General features: G+C 45.6%; 1 protein-coding gene across 1 annotated transcript in view; it reads left to right on the top strand.

The window, feature by feature from the left end:
- Positions 1–19802, top strand: part of LTN1 (listerin E3 ubiquitin protein ligase 1) — a 452785-nt gene that overhangs the window by 377865 nt on the left and 55118 nt on the right. The window contains exons 24-25 of the mRNA XM_085623083.1: positions 5063–5137; positions 6243–6429. Coding sequence (XP_085479209.1) covers positions 5063–5137; positions 6243–6429 — 262 coding nt within the window. The remainder of the gene's footprint in view (positions 1–5062; positions 5138–6242; positions 6430–19802) is intronic.

Raw genomic sequence — 19802 nt, 5'->3', positions numbered from 1 at the left:
CCAGATACCCACACCCATTGTCCAAAGACAATGCGATATGGATGAACTGGTCAGGCAAATTTGCGTACGCCTTTCCACCTCTCCCACTAATTCCATTAGTGGTGCGAAAGCTACAACAGCACTCCCTCACACTGATCCTAGTAGCTCCAACGTGGGCCAGACAACCGTGGTACACCACGTTGCTGGAACTCTCCGTAGTACCACACCAAAAGCTACACCTCTCACCATACCTCCTAACCCAGAACCATGGAGAGATCAGACACCCGGACCTAGCTCAGCTCAACCTTGCGATCTGGCTCCTGAGATCCTAGAATTTGGATACCTTAACCTTCCCCCTGACTGTATGAACGTCATCAGAGAAGCTAGACGCCCTACCACTAGAGCCTGCTACGCTGCCAAGTGGAAAAGAATTGTTGTTTATTGCCATAATAACACAATCAATCCTCTAGACGTATCTATACAGCACATCATATGCTACTTGCTCCATCTACAAAGGTGTAACCTAGCATATACATCCATTCGGCTACACCTCGCAGCAATTACCGCTTACCTACAAAACAGACAGCACCTATCACTTTCAGAGTGCCTGCCATTAAAGCCTTCATGGAAGGCCTCAAACGAATAATTCCCCCCAGAGTACCACCTTCACCTGTGTGGAACTTAAATATGGTTCTCACAAGGCTAATGGGACCGCCCTTCGAACCCTTGCATAAATGGGAACTGCAATTTCTCTCATGGAAAACAGCTTTTCTTGTAGCCATCACTTCACTTAGAAGGGTCAGTGAGATACAAGCACTTACCATACAAAAACCTTTTCTCCAAATGCACCAGAACAAGGTTGTTCTCCGTACCAACCCAAAATTCCTATCCAAAGTCATTTCCCCCTTTCATCTAAACCAATCGGTAGAATTACCGGTATTTTTCTCGCAACCTCAAACTGTTGCAGAAAGGGCTCTACACACGCTAGATGTTAAACGGGCCTTACTTTACTATTTCCAGAGAACACAACCTTTCAGAAAGACCAAACAACTATTTGTCTTTTTCTCTCCACCACACACAGGCAACCCCATCTCAAAATCAGGGATAGCTAGGTGGATTGTAAAATGCATACAGATTTGCTACCACAAAGCAAAACGAACGCTATCTGTTCCCCCTAAAGCCCACTCTACACGAAAGATAGGGGCTTCTATGGCTTTTCTAGGGAACATCCCATTAGATGATATCTGCAAGGCAGCTACGTGGTCAACACCGCACACTTTCACTAAACATTACTGTGTAGATGTGCAAACCAAGCAACAAGCTAGTGTGGGCCAGGCTGTACTAAAAACGCTATTTCAAACCACTGCAACAGATACCGGTGGTCGCCGCTAAGGTTGGGAACTGCTATATAGTCTATGCAAAAGTGTGTAATCTGCAGCTCATATGCCTCGAACGGAATAAGCTACTTACCAGTATGCATCTGTTCTTGGCATGTAGAGCTGCAGATCTACACACGCCCACCCGCCTCCCCGGCTACCTGTATCTGTTCCAGTCTATCTTATTGAGATACAACACATGGGTTTCTTCACTGCTATTACTACGCTCCATCTTTCCCTGCTGGCTAAAAACAATCTGAGGATGGAGCCGAAGCCCATGCGCAATACGATCCAAGGGAGGATTCACCGACCTCGTGACCTCCAAAGACTTTCCAAGAGGAAAAACAAACTGCAAACATCCGGGCCCAACACCAGATGGCGATCTATGCAAAAGTGTGTAGATCTGCAGCTCTACTTGCCAAGAACAGATGCATACTGGTAAGTAGCCTATTCCATATACACACACACAAACACACACACAACACACACCTACATTTCCGGTTAATATTATGCCTTTATGATTAACTTTGTGACCTATTGATCGCTCTGTAGCACAAGAGACAGTAGATCCCAGGTCATCGCACATAATAAATGTGAGGGAACCTCCCAGAGAACCATCAACTCTGGCCCATGCACATGCCCAGAATGTATCCCTGCCCCTCTGAGTCCGTTTCCTCCGAGAAGTACTCCGAGCGGTGATTGTTCTCCATGCAAGATTATCTCCTGGAACATTGCAGGGCTGCGCAGCAAGATACACAGTCAACCGTGGTTGAACAGGGGAACAGATATTACCAGTTAGTAAAAATACATGAAAATCCAACCCTATGTATTTTTGGGGTTAATCTTTACAACAACATTCCCCCAGATAACTGTGGTAATGTTGTCCAAAAACTCGGTAGTGAACTTAACTCACTTATTACTGCTAGCAGAAAAGAAACCTTGATAATCTGTGGGGGTGATTTTAATTGTGAACTATGTTCTCATGTTGATAGTAGGATCTGCAGCAATATTGACAAGGAGAGCATATGTAGCACACACTTTTGTCATACAGTGATGGGGGAGCTGTTTAACGAGTTGATTGTGAGCATGGAGCTAGGCTTTGTTAATGACCTAGTGGCCAGACCTTTTCCTATGCCCTCAACATTTAATGGAAGAGGTCTATCCTCCACTATAGATTATATATTGGTCTCACTTAACCATGCACACAGGCTGTATTCTTTCAAGGTGGTGGATAACCCCATGAGTGACCACTTTCCATTAAGCCTAGAGGTTAACTTGCCATCACATAGGCTCTCCAAAACAGATAATGTTGCAGTAATGGGGGGGGAAGTAACACTCAATAGAACTAATGGCTGTACCTTGCGGGGGTGAAAGGTCGACCCTGAAGGCGTCACAAAACAATTGGTAACAAAATGCACTACGGATATTGAAAACTGTTTGAGTGAATCAGCCCCCAAAGATAGCATTCTACTGTCTTTTCAGCAAATTTCAGCAGGTGTGAGAGATTTATTATTTGTGCAAATGAGTAATAAAGTAAAAAAACAAGGATGGTTTACCCAAAAATATACACGTGCACTCACTAATCTAAAACTGGAACTGCACAAGCAACCTAGAAACCTCATCAAGGTCAGACAGGCGAGACAAGAGTGTAGATGGGCTCTTAATGAATGCATCCAGAAAAGGTAAGCATGGCAATCTCTTCGTAGCACAGCACAATTGAAAGATAGTGCTGCCTTCTGGAGAGCGGTAAAAACCCCTTTCCTACAATCTACGGACGACCCTACAATTGAAATAGCCATAATAAAGGAGCAATGGATTAACCACTTCTTCAAGATTTATAATGGGCAGATGAATCCCCACTCCCAAGTTAGTGACACGCCAGGGGAGCAAACTAACTATGCAGATCTACAGTTTACCCTGGAGGAAGTGGAAAGAGCTCGATCAGTGAGTCAGAGCGGTAAGGCGCCAGGCCCCAACGGAGTACCCGTGGATCTCTTTAAGTCAAACACCTTACTCTGGAGCCCCATTATAACTCAGTTGATTAACACCAGTTACATAGCCCCACTACCTAAAACTTGGATAGAGTCCATTATAGATCCAATTTTTAAAAAAGGGAACCAAGATGATCCTGGGTGCTACAGGCCGATCTCTTTAGTAGACTTGATGGTCAAGGTTGTAGGACGGATTATTGCGTCCTGGCCCCCTGTCTTTTAAATTTGTACACTAACGGTATATGCCAAATCCTTCCTAGGAATAATCAAGATTTCCCTACCGTGAATGCGGATGACGCAGTTTTAATGTCTAGAACCCAAATTGGACTTCAGAAGGATCTAGATAGTTTTAACGTTTTTATGAAAGACCTGGGGCTTAGCACTAATATTTCTAAGACCTTTACTTTGAGCTGTGGCCGTGGGGTACAAAGAATGAATACCATGTTCATGGACGGTCAAAAATTAGCACAGACAAAAAGCTTTTCCTACCTAGGTATTTTATTTAACCAAGGGGACTCGTGAGCACAAGCTATTCTTGCAAAAAAACTGTCATTTCTCAAGACTACATCTGCAGTGGGGTCATTCTCAAGAAGGTTAGGCAGGAAGCCCCCGTGTGAGCTTATCCAAATCTATAAGGCTAAGTGCACCACTAATACAATGAATGGGGTGGGAGTATGGGGTATTGCTAATATCCTCCCCATACAAATTGGTGAAAATTCTTTTTTAAGATATCTACTGTCGGTGCCACCTAGTACCACTTTCTTTGCCTGTCATGAAGAATTAGGTCTTCCTTACATCTCAGACCTTATTAAAATAGAACCAGCCCTCTTATGGCACAGAATCTGGTCAAAGGATCAGCCTAAGCTAAATAGGGAAATCATACAGGACTGGCTTAAAGATCCCCTGGATAAAGTATATCTGTGATTTTATGAAGGATATAGGGCACCCAGAATACTTTACTGACCCTACTGTTTAACAGGCGATTTCTAGAAAGGCCTTAAAAAAGGAGTGTCTTGAATCAATGGGTATACTAAGATTGTCAGGAGAAATTATAAAACCCAGTGTAAGGCAACATCAGCTAACTGTAACTGCAATACACATGGAACCTTACCTCACATTTTTGCCGGGTAGCTTTGACAGACGGTTACTGACCTGGTTTAGATTGAATATTGTCCACAGACTTGTGACCTTCCCACAAACCAACAACTGGTCGCTGGAGCTGCCTTTTTGACCATGAGACAATCTTTCTACCCAGTCCACAATCCATTTGGTTTTATTTTTTAAATGTTATGATGTTTTGAGGAAAGCATGGATTTTACCGCTTTTAAAATTACAGGGATTGCGGCAATGCCACCCTGCATTAATTAGACTTCAGATGATGGAGAACGAACAAACTACCTGGTGCACAGCTGTGTTTCTTAAGATGGTACTCCTTCAAAGGAAGTTGTATTTGACAAGTGAAGTCTAACATAAGGAGCCTTTTTGATGTTTTTAAGATTTTAGGGCTGTTGTTCTAATAACATCTGATCTTTTAATGTTTTTATAAGATCACTGTTTTTAAAATTGTTTAATATTGTGATAATGTCCTATTGGTTTCTTCTTTTTTTTATTTGCTTTTTATGACTGTTAAAAAATCAGTCGGAAAAAACTTTACTTGACTTGACTTGAGATGTGGCATAAAAATATTTAAAAGTAATACTCTAACTTTTATTACAGAGTAATGCCAGAGTTGCCTCAGTACGATAATGAAGATCTGAAATCATATGGTGATGAAGAAGAGGAACCTAGTCTGTATGTTTTTATGTAGTTATATACAAGTATATGTTTTTCTAATGGAATTGAGTTTATGAAATCATTTCGGATATGGTTCAGATTGTAGACTTATTGTACAGTCACCACTTTAAGGACGACCAGAATATTTGCATTTCTGGAATGGTGCCATGGTTTCTATTACGTCGGGGTACCCTTTTAGAGATCTACACAGGTTGAAGGTGATGGAAAGTAAATAACACCTTTTGGCTGCCTAGTGGAATTTAGTTAATGGTTTATTGACTTTCTTACAGTTTGGGGGATGGATATATCCATTGGTGCATATTTATTTATTATGTTTTTTTTAATTTACTTCTAGGGTGTCTTCCTAACTTCAAGGTAGCAGAGTGTTGTACATACAATAACATATAAATGCAAATACAGTAGAACAGCCTTACTAGAGAAGAGTGATAGATCAATGTAAAACATGATTTGATCTGTGGTTGATCACCATGTTAGTAGGTGTACTTTTATTAAGTAGCCTTCTAACTTTTTGACATAAGATCATGAAAGAAGGAGTGAGTCTCAGATCTTCTGGCAAGGAGATCTAAAGATTTGGTGTGTGACTTGGTTGGTTATGTCCGCTTTATCCAACATCAACATTTCTAGCATATCAAAAAGTTTTATAGTTATGTAATAAATATTTTTGCCAATTTCACTGTACAACCAAATAATTTAGGCTGTGTCTTAATTGCCCTCATTAGGTCCCAAAAAGTAAGAGGCAGAGAATGAAATACCTTTTATGTATCCTTTGTTGAGCTTTAGTAAGAGAGAAAATAATTTGTTGCTTGTGAATGGCTTCTAGATGCTGCCATCAGAATATATTAGACTTGTGTTATGTTTTACTAATGACATTTATGCTCTGCTCCCACTGCCTTCCTCACATATATTATTAACGTGGAGGATGCTGGGGAGCACGCCCTCTCTATTAACAGCTGGCCAGTGGGCTTCTAGCGATATGTGAAAAAAGCTGTTATTAACATTTTGCATTGGAGTTCTTCTTAAGGTACATTGGCAGATCAGATGTGCACTTGTGTTGGCACTTATTTATTCTACTACATTTAATCTTCTTGCATGTATATTTTAGCTCTCCACCAGCATCCCTCATGTCTGTCCTTGCCACCCTTGAAGATTTAATGGATAAAATTCTAGAAGACATTCCAGTTGGAGAATTTGTACTAGTACAGCCGTCAACTGAAGAGTTCTGTTATGTTTTAGGATATCTTCTTGCATGGAAATTACTATTGACATTCTTCAAAGCTTCTTCTTCCCAAGTACGTATTGATTAGAGCTTAAGAAACTATTTTAAATGCTTCATTGGTGTATTTTATGTTTGTTTGTGGATTTTACCCTTTAGCAATTTTTTAATAAAAGGGCATGTGAGTCTATATTATTTACTACATATATCATCATACTCTTTGAGACTTGAAGGCTGTTGCAAAACTGTGCAGGTCAACAAATGAATCCAGCTCCAGAACTAATAGAGATACATAGGTGCAGTTTTGCATAGTCCATTAGATAAAGATTGAGGCTCTCAAAAAGATCAGCAAAGATCCCATAAGGTGATTATAAATCCAAAAATTACATTTCATCTTTACATACAAAAGTCACTCTTAACACAGTAACTCCTGACGACCTACACATGTTTAGTTATTAGCTTATGAGAGATTTATTTTTCTTTAGTCCATACTTGCTGTCAAATGCCATTGCTAAATTGACAGTTTTTAGTGCTGGGCATCACCTTTTTTTTAACTGCTTTTAAAAAAAAGTTTAATCATGTAATACAAATAAGCTCCTAAAATGACATAGGCACTGTCAGTAACGCAATAACATATAACTTGCCACTGTGCCAATGTGTTGAGGTTACAATGCGTTCTGCTATGAGTTCCAGTCAACTTCATATTGTTACCTTCAGGATAGATACACTACTCCCCATAATGGGGCCTCATAAGTCTCGCCCGTGGTCCCTTGTTGGTTGCATCCCCAGTGGTGGTGCACATAGTGTCTCAACCTCCAGTAACGGGTCCATGTGCAGGACCCCATTCAGCTCTAACACCCGTCTCTGGGCTCTCCGCATAGCTTTGGCAGTATACTCCGCAGCCCAGGTATTGTCGCACTATAAAGGACACCTTCCACTAGCCTCATCACAGGGCTGTGCCTGTCCATCCATTTCCTCAGCGGTCTGCGCCTTCCCCTCCCCTTCACCCCGTCATGCGCCATACTCTGCCACTCTTGACAATCATCCTCCAGTTGTTCGTCCATACAAACTTCTCTCATACGTCTCAGTTATGCCCATGCCCAATTCACTATGTACCTAGTCCATGCCAGGATCGTGGGTCCAGTAGGAGATAGCCATCGGATGGCTACCCTTCGCTTAGCCAACAAGATTCCCAGTTGGGCAAACCTGTAACACACCCTGCCTTCCTTAAAGCATGGAAAAAGGCCTAATAGACAGTGCTTAGCTGTGGTTTTAAGTGGTTAATTCCCCCTGCCAATAGTGAGATAAATTGCCACAACCCTATATCATATGGATGAACCTCACTCCACCTCCCCATTATCTCAGGCACTCGTCCGTGATGGTGGGGTATATTTTACTAAGTCTTGTAGGGGCCAACTACGCTTGATGTAGGAAGTAAAAATTATTCGATTTCATAGAGACTTCTAGCTGCAGATTCTTTACCTTTGAAATTCCCAGGTGTGAGGCTGGATCCAGAAACCTTCGCTGAGCAATACCCCTTGCGCACGCTGTTGGGTGGCCCCATTTGGCTCCGCGTGAGGTCTTCATCGGTGTCGCCACCCAGGCGCGCGGACTTCAGTTTTCTTTTTGCGCCAATTAAGTACCGATCTGGAAATAGCTACCCCTATGTCGCATTTCAACAGGTTTTTTCTCAAAGTTTTGTCAACTTTTGTATTTTTTTCATCAGGTGCAAGGGATGTTTTTGAGGAAGACAGGGTTTAAGCTGTGCGGAGCCTGCCCCCGCACAATGTCGGTCACCAATCCACACCTTGTATGCCTATGGTGTCTCGAGTGCGACCATAATCCATCGTCGGGCCATCGCACTGAATACCTTGAGGGAGCGGGCTTTGAAGCTCTTTGGGGCCCAACAGCCAATGCCATCAAGCGAGACTCCACGAGGTACAGGTCATAGGAGGTCGCTGAACTGCTCCCAGAGCCCAAAGTCCTCTTTGTCCCACTCGAGGTCGTCGGGACACCTTGGGAAGAGGCACAAGAAGAAGTACAAGGGGACTTTGTCTTCAACTCGAATGTCGTCCGTCGACAAAGGAGGTAAGGAGCACCGATGCTCTATGCACGGTTCTGTGGAGCTGGAGCCAGGGTCGACTTTGCGCCTCCCCCCATTTCCAGGAGCCGGAGCGACCTTCTTATGAGGCCATGTGCCACGTATTTGAGTGGGCTGACCCCTCTGGTGAGGCTTCAGGCCCCGCGGGGGTGGAAGGGGCTCTGTCGGAATTGACACAGTCTGCTCTGGCCAAGGCTCTGGTGGGGCCTCCGGGATTCGATCCCGGATCTGGTTCGGACTCGAAGTCTGTGCCACCTGTACCCATCGGCGGCACCAGCCCCATCCTCATCCCAATGACACTGAGCCTGAATGATGTCGCTCAACGCCGATTCCGATGTCGATTGAACCCAGAGGTTTTATGTTGTTGCCTGAGCATGTGGATGTGTTAGGCTTGAGAGAGGAATGGGAGGGGTCTGTGGACCCTATAGATCACCAGAATGACTCTGCAGAACAGTTGGACTGGTATGGGGAACTTGGGGAGGCCAGTGGACTGGACACTTCTCCAGATACTGGCATGCTTTCTCCGCCAATCGTGGCTACGGAGTAGGGGGCATTTTATGCCATGATGGTTAAGATCGAGAAAGCAAAAGACACACAGATGATGGATGGAATGCAGAGCAAATCAAAAATGTTCCCCCTGTCAATAGGCCCGGATTAAATCTATCTCTCTTTTGCTCACCATGCCACCCCAATTCAGATCCAGCCATATGCAAATCAGTCTTGACCCTGAGCCTCATGGGAACAGTCCTGCGCGCACTGCCAAGCCAGGTCCTCCTTGGACCGAAAACCAGAATTCTGGGACCAGTTTCGGAGCATCACCCCTCATCAGCCAGACTAGCTTGAATCCAGTGACACAGTGAGCCCGGGACCTATGTCTAGGCATACCCGGCGCACTAAGTGTGAGAAAGCAAAAGACACACAGATGATGGTTGTAATGCGGAGAAGATCAAACATTCTGCCCCAGTCAATAGATATGGTTTAAATCCATCATTCTTTTGCTCACCATGCCACCCTAGTTTAGACCCAGCCATATGTCATTCAGTCTTGACCCTGTACCTCATGGGAACAGTCCAGCCCGAACTGCCAAGCCAGGTCCTCCCTGGACAGGAAAAAAGCTGGGCTTGGGTCCTTTATTCTCCATGCCACTGGAGTCAAGCTAGTCTGGCTGATGAGGGGTGATGCCCCGAAACCAGTCCCTGAATGCTTGTTTCCAGTCCAGGGACAACCTGGCCTGTCAGTACGGTCTGGACTGTTCTCATGGGTAACAGGGTCAAGACTGATTTGCATATGGCTGGGTTTAAGCTGGAATGGCATGGGTAACAAAAAAATGAAGGATTTAGGCCCAGATCTCTGTACTGGGGTGAATGTTTGACATTGATTAACATTCTGTCCTTCAATTGTTCTTTTTGCATGGTGGTTAAGAGGGCAGCTGAGCTCCTTGGACTAGAGCTACCCTCAGTGGAAGTCAGGACTAATCTTCTGACCGAAGTGCTTCAGCCTGGGGCTTCCACCTCGGAACCCCTTTTGCCCTTTAATGAAGCACTTACTGATGTCCTTCTAGGCACGTGGTCCAAGCCTAGCACAGGGGCTCCTGTAAATAGAACAGTCGCCCGCTGCCATCGCCCAGATCTGGGCGACCCAAAGTTCCTCAGCCAACACCCCACCCCAGAACGTTTGGTGGTGCAGGTCTCTACATCCCAGGGCGCGTTCCCTTCTGCCGCTCCAGATTGGGATTCCAAGAGGCTGGTTTCATTTGAGAAGGAAATGTTTCTTCTTCCAGCCTGGCATTGTGGTCTGTGAATACTGCGTGTTTATTGGGCCGTTTCTCCCACTCCCTTTGGGAGACGGTTGCGCAAGTGCTGCCACAAGTCCCAGAGGAGGCCAGGCTGTTCTCTCTCAAGCTGTTAAGGACGGGAAAGATGCCACAAAATTCACCATCCGGTGTGGCCTTTATACGCGTATTCGCTGGGCAGATCGATTTCCACGACAGTGGCCTTGAGGCGCCATGCCTGGCTTAGGACAATTGGCTTCTCTGGTGATATCCAGGCAAATCGGATGACCATGCCCTTTGATGGGTTACGTCTTTTGGGGGAAAAGGTAGATTCGACCCTAGTGAGGTCAAGGAGACTCGAGCTATGGCCAGAACCTTGGGCCTCTCTACTACTCGTCGTGGGCAGTCTACCTTTTGCTCCTTTTATGGCAACGAAAGGGGTTCCCAGCCGCGTCAGCCCTGTCCTAGTCACCGTCCTGCACAGGCTTCTCAACCTGTGCAGGGACATTGATGCGGTTCATTCGGCCTAGGAATGGAAGCCACATGTTGCTGGCCATCCTGCCCTTGGCAGCCGCAGCCTCCAATCACTTCTAGTCTAACTCTGCAAGATTACACTACTCCAGTTGGAGGGAGACTCCATCATCATCTTGTCCATAACATTGGACAAGTGGGTCTTACAGATCATTCAGGAAGGATATTCTCTTCCTTTCCTCCTCCCATTCTGCTAAATCAGGAGCTGCTAACGGAGGATCATTTGAATTTGCTCCAGGAGGAAGTTACAGTTCTCATGGCCAAGGGTGCTATAGAAAGGGTCCCGGTTTCAGAAGTAGGCAGTTGCTGTTGTTCTTGCTACTTTTTGATTCTGAAGAAGAACTAGGGGCTACGGCCTATTTTAGATCATTGGACAGTCAATCTCTTCCTCATGAAGGAGAAATTCAAGATGCTCTCTCTCAGGTCTTGGCTGCCCTAGATTAAGGAGACTGTATGATAGCGCTGGACCTGCAGGATGTGTATTTTCACATGCCCATTTTGCTGGGCCAGAGGCGTTGCCTGCGGTTGAAGATAAGCCGCAAGCACTTTCAGTTTACAGTGCTCCCCTTCGGCCTAACCAGCGCCTCTCAGGTGTTCACCAAGGTGATGGCAGTGGTCGCAGCTCATCTGTGCAGGTTATGGATGTCAGTCTTCCCCTACCTTGACGACTGGCTGTTGAAGGCGTCCTTGCCCCAGGCTGTCGTCTCCCACCTTCAGACTACTGCAAACCTCCTGCATTCGCTGGGGTTCTCAAAAAACGTGCCAAAGTCACACCTGACTCCTTCTCAGACACTCCCTTTCATCGGAGCTGTTTTATTTATTTTATTTATTGAAAAGGTTTTATGTAGCGCTGGCTGGACCCTAGGGTATCAGAGCGCTTTACATGGTTACATTAAGATAAGCATTAGGTTATAGCGTGTCAAGAGTGGTAATGCAAGAGAGGTGAGGTAACATTAGTGCAAAGGAAAACAATACAGACCAATAAGGTCAATAGAAACACTGACACACATGAGTACCGAAGACTAATGACATCCGGAATTACAATATAATATAGCGAGTAAAGAGTGAAAGACAGCAAGTGTGGTTGGGCAGGCTGAAAAAGGGAGGGGGGGGAATCTTGGATGGGGGCGACATTAAAAGGGGAAGGGTGAAGAAGCACTGGGTCAGTGAGGACTAGGGCTAAAAAAGGTGATTAAGGTTGAATGAGAGGGGAAGAAAGATTAAATGTTATGACTGTAGGATGAGGGGGGACGAGGCCGTCAGGAGATTAGTAAGGAGGGGCCAGGACAGAGAGATGAGGGCAAAGACAAAAAGAAGACTTAGTGGAATAGGAGGGTAAGGAAGTAGGATAGGGTAGATTGTGAGAGAAGGGGGGCAGGAGGAAGTCAGCGGATCGATGAGTGTGCGACAAAACAGTGAGACGCTGAATAGGGACATGTATCGAGTGTAGGGGTTAAGGACCCCAGTAGTAGTTGAGAAGGTGCAATTTCAGGGCTTTTTTGAAGCTGTAGTAGGAGGGGTTGCAGCGTAATTCTATGGGGAGTGAATTCCAGATGGTTGGCACATTTCCAGAGAAGGAACGTGAATGTGTGGATTTCTTATTAAACAGGGGGGGAATGAGAGCGAGTGTGTCGGTGCTCCTCAAATCTCTGGAGCTGCCGGCTTTGTGGAGTTTCTCTGATAGGTACTGAGGGGTGTTATGATGAAGGGCTTTATACATGATGCAAGCGGTTTTGTAGGTGGATCTGCCTTCAACGGGGAGCCATTTGAGTGATTTGAGGGCAGGAGAGATGTGATTGAATCGTTTGCAATCTGTGATAAGCCTAGCAGCAAGGTTGAGGACAGACTTGAATGGAGCTAAGTGGATTTCAGGTATTCCCGTGAGGATGGCGTTACCATAGTCGATTTTAGACAGGACAAGTTATTAGACAACAGATTTAAAGTCCTCAGCAGGAATGAAGGGTTTTTATTTTCTTGAGGTGATATAGTGTGAGGAGAGCACCCTTAGCTGCATTTTTTTATGTGGGAAATGAGACTAAGGTTCGGGTCAATGTTGATCCAGAGGGATTTAACTGAGCTGGAAAAGGTGAGAGAACAGTTGAGAGCATTAAGGTCCGAGATCCAGGACTGGATGGGAAGCAGGTTGTTTTTTGGTGAGAAGAGGATGATTTCGTTTTTTTTAGGGTTAAGTTTAAGGTGGTTGCGATGGAACCAGGATTGCATCTTAATCAGGGTGTCATTGAGGTGTAAGATATCAGAACGTGATTTAATCTTGCAGTAGATTTGGGTGTCATCGGCGTAAAGGTGGTAGTTGATTCCCGATTAATGAGGGTTAGAGGTTCCATGAAGAGGTTGAAAAGAGAGGGAGAGAGTATAGATCCCTGGGGGACACCAAGGGAGATAGGTCTAGGTTTAGAGAGGCAATCGAAAATGGTATTTTGCTGGGTTCTGTGTTGGAAAAAGGTAGAGAACCACTTGAGGACTGAACCATTAAGCTGTTCTGGACATAGTGCAGTTTTCGGTCTATCCTCCCGAGCAGCGAGTCCATGCCCCCTGCATCCCGCTAGTAAAGCATGCCAGGTTGCGTATATGGGCTCTGCATTAGGACTTGAAGTTTCAGTGGGCACAGCATCAAGGAAATCACACTGATGTGGTTCGGATCTCTGAAGGGACTACGAAAGATCTGCAGTGGTGGTTGACGAACTGCGATTTGGTCAGTGGCAGACACCTCTCCCTTCCCCAACTAGATCTCACAGTTGTGACAGATGCGTTACTTCTGGGATGGGGCGGCCATCTAGGAGAGGATGAGCTCAGCGGACACTGGTTTCCGGCAGAGTTTGTGTTCCACATAAATTTGTTGGAGCTCCGAGCGATTCGGTTGGCATTTAAGGCATTTCTTCCTGCTGTCAAGGGGAAGTTAGTGCAGGTGTTCACGGACAACACCACCACCATGTGGTACTGCAACAAGCAGGGCAGGGTGGGGCCGTAAACCCTTTGTCGAGAGGCCCTGAATCTCTAGACATGGCTGGAACAGCAGGGCATAACCCTGGTGGTACAATACATGGCAGGTTCTCTCAATGCCAGGGCAGACAAACTCAGCCATCGATGCCTAGTGGATCATGAATGGCGTCTCCATTCGGAGGTGGCGCAATGTCTCTTTTAGCAGTGGGGAGAACCTTGGGTATATTTGCTCACCTCCGAAAAGAACACACAGTATCAGCATTACTTCGCACTGGAGTTTTCGCGGCGGCTATCGCTCGGCTACGCTTTTCATCGCAAGTTGTGCTCAGGCCTACTGTATGTCTTTCCACCCATACCTGCCCAGGGTTCTGAAGAATAGCAGGATTGACCAGGCCCAAGTCATTTTTGTTGCTCTGGACTGGGCGATGAGAGTCCGGTATCCAGAGCTTCTGAAGATGAGCATCGATCCTCAGATCAGGCTGCCCCTTTGATAGCATTTTCTGTCGCAGCAGCAAGGGAATGTCCTCCACCCGAACCTGTCAACTCTGCGCATCCATGCGTGGAGATTGAGCAGCAGCAGTTGATTGCTTTTGACCTTGATCCCGAAGTATGAAACTTTATTTTAGCGGCCGTCCACTTAGACGGTATACACCTGACGTTGGCAGAAATTGGTATTATTCTTTACAGAAAGGTCTGTTGACCCTCTTTCTGCTTCTCTTTCTACAGTTCGTTTGTTCATTCTGACCCATGCCCAACTGGGCTCTGCTTTGGGAACTCTCAAGGGTTACCTTTCTGCTCTGTCTGCTTTTTTGCGGCTGCCAGGCCAGCCCTCTCTCTTTTAAGTCTCCTATTATACATAGATTTCTAAAAGGGCTGACTCGCTCGTTTTCACCCACACCCTTTGTTATGCCACAGTGGGACCTTAATTTGGTCCTCATTTACCTGATGTATGCTCCCTTTGAGCCTTTACACAATTGTCCCCTTCGGCTGTCGACCATCAAAAGAGCCTTCTTATTGGCGATTACATCTGCCCGGAGGGTAAGTGAATTGCAGGTGCAATCTTGCTCGCCTCCCTATCTGATGTCTTTTCCAGACAAAGTGGTGCTTCGCACCCGGGCTTCCTTTTTGCTAAAAGTTGTGACCCCATTCCATCTGGGTCAATCCATCATATTGCCCACCTTCTTTGCAACCCCGCATCCCTCTAAGGAAGAGGAGCATCTCCACTGACTGGATCCAAAAAGAGCGTTGTCGTTCTACCTTGACAGCAAAAAAGGAGTTCCAGGTGGACAACCAACTCTTTGTGGGGTACATGGGAGCTAAGAAGGGAAGGGCAGGGCAGAAAAGGACCATCTCTCGCTGGGTTGTTCTCTGCATTAGGATCTGCTATGCCTTGGCAAAGAAGCAGCCCCCTGAGGGATTAAGGGCCCATTCCACCAGGGGAAAGGCTGCGACTATGGCCTTGGCTCGTGGTATCTCAGTCCTAGACATCTGTCAAACAGCAACGTGGGCATCATTGCACACATTTGCCAAACATTACTGCCTGGACAATCAAGTGTGCAGAGATGGGCATTTTGCCCCTACAGTCCTGCAGGACGTGCTAGTTTGAGGTATTAATCCGCAAGCCTCGCCTGAATGGCATGGCTTGGGTATCTAATTCAAAGATAAGGAATCTGCAGCTAAAAGTTTCTATCAGATGAACAAGTTACTTACCTTCGGTAACGCATTATATGGTAGAGACTCTGTCAAGCTGCAGATTCCTTACAGCCCTACCCATGCCTCCCCGTTGTGCGGACTGATATTGTAGAGCTAGGGTTACTTCATGGCTCTGCGCTTCTGGTGTGGAAAAGAATGAAAAGTACTGACGTCCGCGCGCCTGGGTGCTGCCTATATAGGTACCGTGACACCATAACCGATGCTAACGACGCTAATGACGTTACGCGGAGCCGAGTGGAGCCACCAGATAGCACACGCAAGGGGTATTGCTCAGCAAAAGTTTCCGGATCCAGCCTGACGCCAGGGAAATTCAAAGGTAAGGAATCTGCAGCTAGAGTCTCTAACAGATAATGCATAACCGAAGGTAAGTAACTTGTTCATTTGGCTTACACATTACTGGACACTTCCTTCACCAGGGTGCAGGCCTTATTCCACTCTGCATCCGGGATAGGTTTTTGTGTTTCCGCCTCTTAGTCATCGAAAGCACTGTAGGCAGCCTGCGGCCAGTCCTCCTTTTTGGCCCGATAGATATGGGACACCAGTCTCCTGAAGGATCTAACTCCAATATCACACCCGGCATGGAGGCCTCTCTTGGCGAACCCGGAAAGTCAGGCCACAGTCTTTTCGCTACCCTGGTCGGCCGGCAAATTGTAAGAGCTGTCCCTGGCCCACCCCAAACGACTCCTGTGCTTCTTCAAAGGTAAGACAGTTATCTTCTGGTTGTAGGTCACGAAGCAACTCACATCCCAGTCTCTCTACCCAGCCAAGGATAACGCATGACAATAGTCAGCAAACTTCGGTATACACAATATCAAGAGCTTTCTGGAAAACTACGCTTTTTGGAACACCTTCTTGATGGCACTCCCCCTCGCCCCGGTGACGTGTTGAACTATGAATGGGTACGTTTTATTTTGCTGTGATGCCCCCCATCAATATTGATGGCAGGTGTGCCATTTCTGGGGCCCGGGCCAAGGGACGTTTCTCCCAGTTATCTACGTGTACGCACCATCTGGCCCCACGTTGCAGCTGTGATGTCATGTAAAAAAGCTCAAGGTCCGGAAGACCCAGCCCTGCTTGTGTAGGTTTTAGCTTATGAATTTGGAGGCCCAACCTGCTGCACTTACCTGCCCAGACCAGTGCCACCAGGAGGCTATCAAGGTCTCTGAAGGCGCTTGGGCATCACTTTGACATGTATGAGAATCTTTTTAGTTTGGCCAGTGGGTGCCTCCTTACAGTTTGCATGAATTGAGATGTTGTAGGAACATTTTCCTTGCTGGCAAGAAGTGGCCCAAAGACTGATATTTCTTAAAGACATGCATGAACCTGCTTCCTGCTTTGTACCACACCTGTGCTCTCTCCACAGCCTCTTTTTTTAGGCTTACATACTTTTGCCACACATACCCATAATGTAATACATCATCAAAGTTTCAACAGTTGTAGTTCCAGGTGAGTACCAAGATTTAGCTAGTAGACATTTATCACCAGCAAGCATTGTTTTGTGTAACTGATTTTAATGTTAATTATTCGTATTGCGCATGAACTTTTCCCTGAGCTGTAGCAATTCAACTTTGCCATGTTTCGAAAGACCAAACTCCTGGGCATGCCCATTTATTGACTCACATTTCACCAGGTGAAGTTCACGAAACAAGTGCCAAGCAGATATGTGTTTTAGCAATAGCTCCAATGTACAGTCGATTTCTCACAAAGTGTATAGCTGACACCACGGGTACAATGTTATTGCTTATTGCAAATTCCAAGCAGTGTCAGATTAGTGAAATATTGCCATTTTTGGTCTTCTGTGCATGCTCGTTTTCTTCACTGTTTAGACAAAATCGTTTAGCTTTCTCTACGAGCGCTTTTCCAGTACACCTACGTTTGTCTTATGCAAAAGCCTTGTCCTCATAAATTTACCCCAATGAAAAACAGAACCTGAAGGTAAAGTCCTTCAATTGGAAACTGCAGAGTGACTAAAGTGTGGCATTTCATGGGGAATGTATCTTTGTACTTCAAGAACAATGTCTATATCACATTACAGTAGTATACCACTGTAGATTCTTGTGAGATACCATAATGAATGTATTGGTGTATGCTCATTAGCCGTGGTGTCTCAGCACTCTCAGAAGTATTTCAAACACTCTGTGGAACACTCTCTTCCTTGGTCAGTGAACGAGTTTGAAAGTGGAATAAAGTGGGATGGTTTGGGTCACTCTTTTATAATTATGGTCCAATCAGGAGATGTGTATACACTGTGTAAGGTTCTGTATAATGCTCTGCAACCAGTTTGAGGTGGTTCCCTTTCAATTGTCATTTTGCTGGCTCTCATGCAGAAACAGCTTTTGAGCAAGGCAATGGCTCTCACAGCAGTTAGGACACCATGAAGTGTGAACTCTCCGCACCTGCTGTCATTAGCCTTCCTGAAGCAACAATGAAGGAAAGACAAAAGAGCAAGCCTCCCTAGAAATGTCCTCACTCTTAACAGCAGAATCTTCCGACTCACTCTCTCTTCCACACCATCTACCAAATGGCATTGCAGAAAAATCTTATCCTCTCCTCATAGACTATCTTTGGGCATCTCTGTCTCCATCCTTCCACACTTTGGTGTCTGGGTCGTCACTCCAAAACAGAAATGCAGACAGTGTACTTTCACTGCCTAGAGAAGCTTTAACCACTGCCCATTCTGGACCATTGTAAACCAAGAGCTATCCAAAATAGACCCGCTGGTTTCAAGAATCCTACTGACAGTACACATAAAGTCCAGCTGCCATGCAAGGGCTACACATCCCTCATGTATACATAAAAAGTGATCTAAAGTGGTCAGCGCTGGCCACGTCATACCACTTTTTAGGTTGAGATTGAAGAGATGGAGCAGGAGGGGGCGAAGAATGAGGGACAGGATAAAAAGAAACAGGGAAGTGGGGAGTGGGGGTAAGTTAAATTAAAACAAGAGACTCAACCTATTTCAGGTGTCCAGCAGCTAAGTTCAAGTGGCTAGACAATGCTTTGCTACCACGAAGTAGAGTAGGTCAGCTAAAATAGCATCCACATAGGCATTCCTGGTAAGAAAGGCTCTATTTCCTGTGGAGTCCCGCAAGGATCCGCACTCTCACCCCTTCTCTTCAATATCTACCTCAGTCCTCTAATCAAGGCCCTGTCGGCTATGGAGTGCCAGATCTTCAATTATGCAGATGACACTCAGATCATTCTCCATATTGAGAACTCCCCTCAAGCACAATCCTGGGCAAAAGAGATTCTACGCTTTACGGTCAACTGGATGACGGCCAACTCACTTAAAATCAACCCTGACAAAGCCGAAGTCCTGGCCATGTCGGATGACCACAACCCGTGGAACTCTCTGTACTGGCCCCAGGAGCTGGGCGCTGCCCCAGTCCCGATCCCGGTGGTTAAAAGCCTGGGAATCAAAGTGGATGACAAACTTACCCTGGCCAACCAAGTCTCCATGGTTTTTGGCACCTGTGTGGGCCTTCTCCGACTACTCAGGAGGCTCTCCCCTATTCTCTCATTCTCCACCATGAGAACTATTGTATCTGCCATCATCTTGGCTCGTCTTGACTATGCCAACTCCCTGTACATTGGACTTCCTGACTTCTTAGTTAGAAGACTCCAGATAGTTATGAATGACGCTGCTAGGCTCATTTTTAAAATTACCAAGACATACGCGAGCCTCTGCTCTTCTCCAACACCTTCACTGGCTTCCTGTAAAACAAAGGGCTAAATTTAAGGGCCTGTGTATCGCCCATAAAGCCATTTATGGCCAAGCCCCTACATACATCAAACAAAGACTCACAAAATACGTGCCAAGGCGCTTACTCAGGTCCTCCACTGGGAGTCTGCTATACTGCCCAAGCTTCAACTACTTCTCCTCCCTCATCCCCACTCTTTGGAACAAGCTACCTAGCCAACTCCGTGCGGAAAACCGCCTTCTCCCTTTCAGAAATCAATTAAAAACCATCTTGTTCATAGAAGCCTGGGCCTAATCGTCAGTGCACTGCAGAGACTCAATGCTACTCTTCTTACAGCGCTTAGAGACCTTTTGGTATTAAGCGCTTAACAAATCCAAATTAACATAACATAAATAGGAAAACTACGCAGTTAGAAGCACAGCTCTTACCCATGCCTCTGTCTTACTGAAGACTTCTTCACGACTTAAGTAGAACACATGTGTATAAAATACTCGTTTGCTCGACCAATTTTTTAGCCATCCCAGACAGTTTACATTAAGACTTAGAAGAAGAACTATAACAGGCTCTCTCTTTTACTTTCAGCACTTTGGGTTAGCTAGTCTGCATTACACTTTTTAGCAAGTGATATTAAACTCTCTTGATAAAACTATTGGCAACCATGGTGTTATTTT

This window comes from Triturus cristatus, chromosome 8, assembly GCF_964204655.1.
Source record: "Triturus cristatus chromosome 8, aTriCri1.1, whole genome shotgun sequence".
Lineage (NCBI taxonomy): Eukaryota > Metazoa > Chordata > Amphibia > Caudata > Salamandridae > Triturus > Triturus cristatus.
This window is presented reverse-complemented; position numbering and strand designations above follow the sequence as displayed.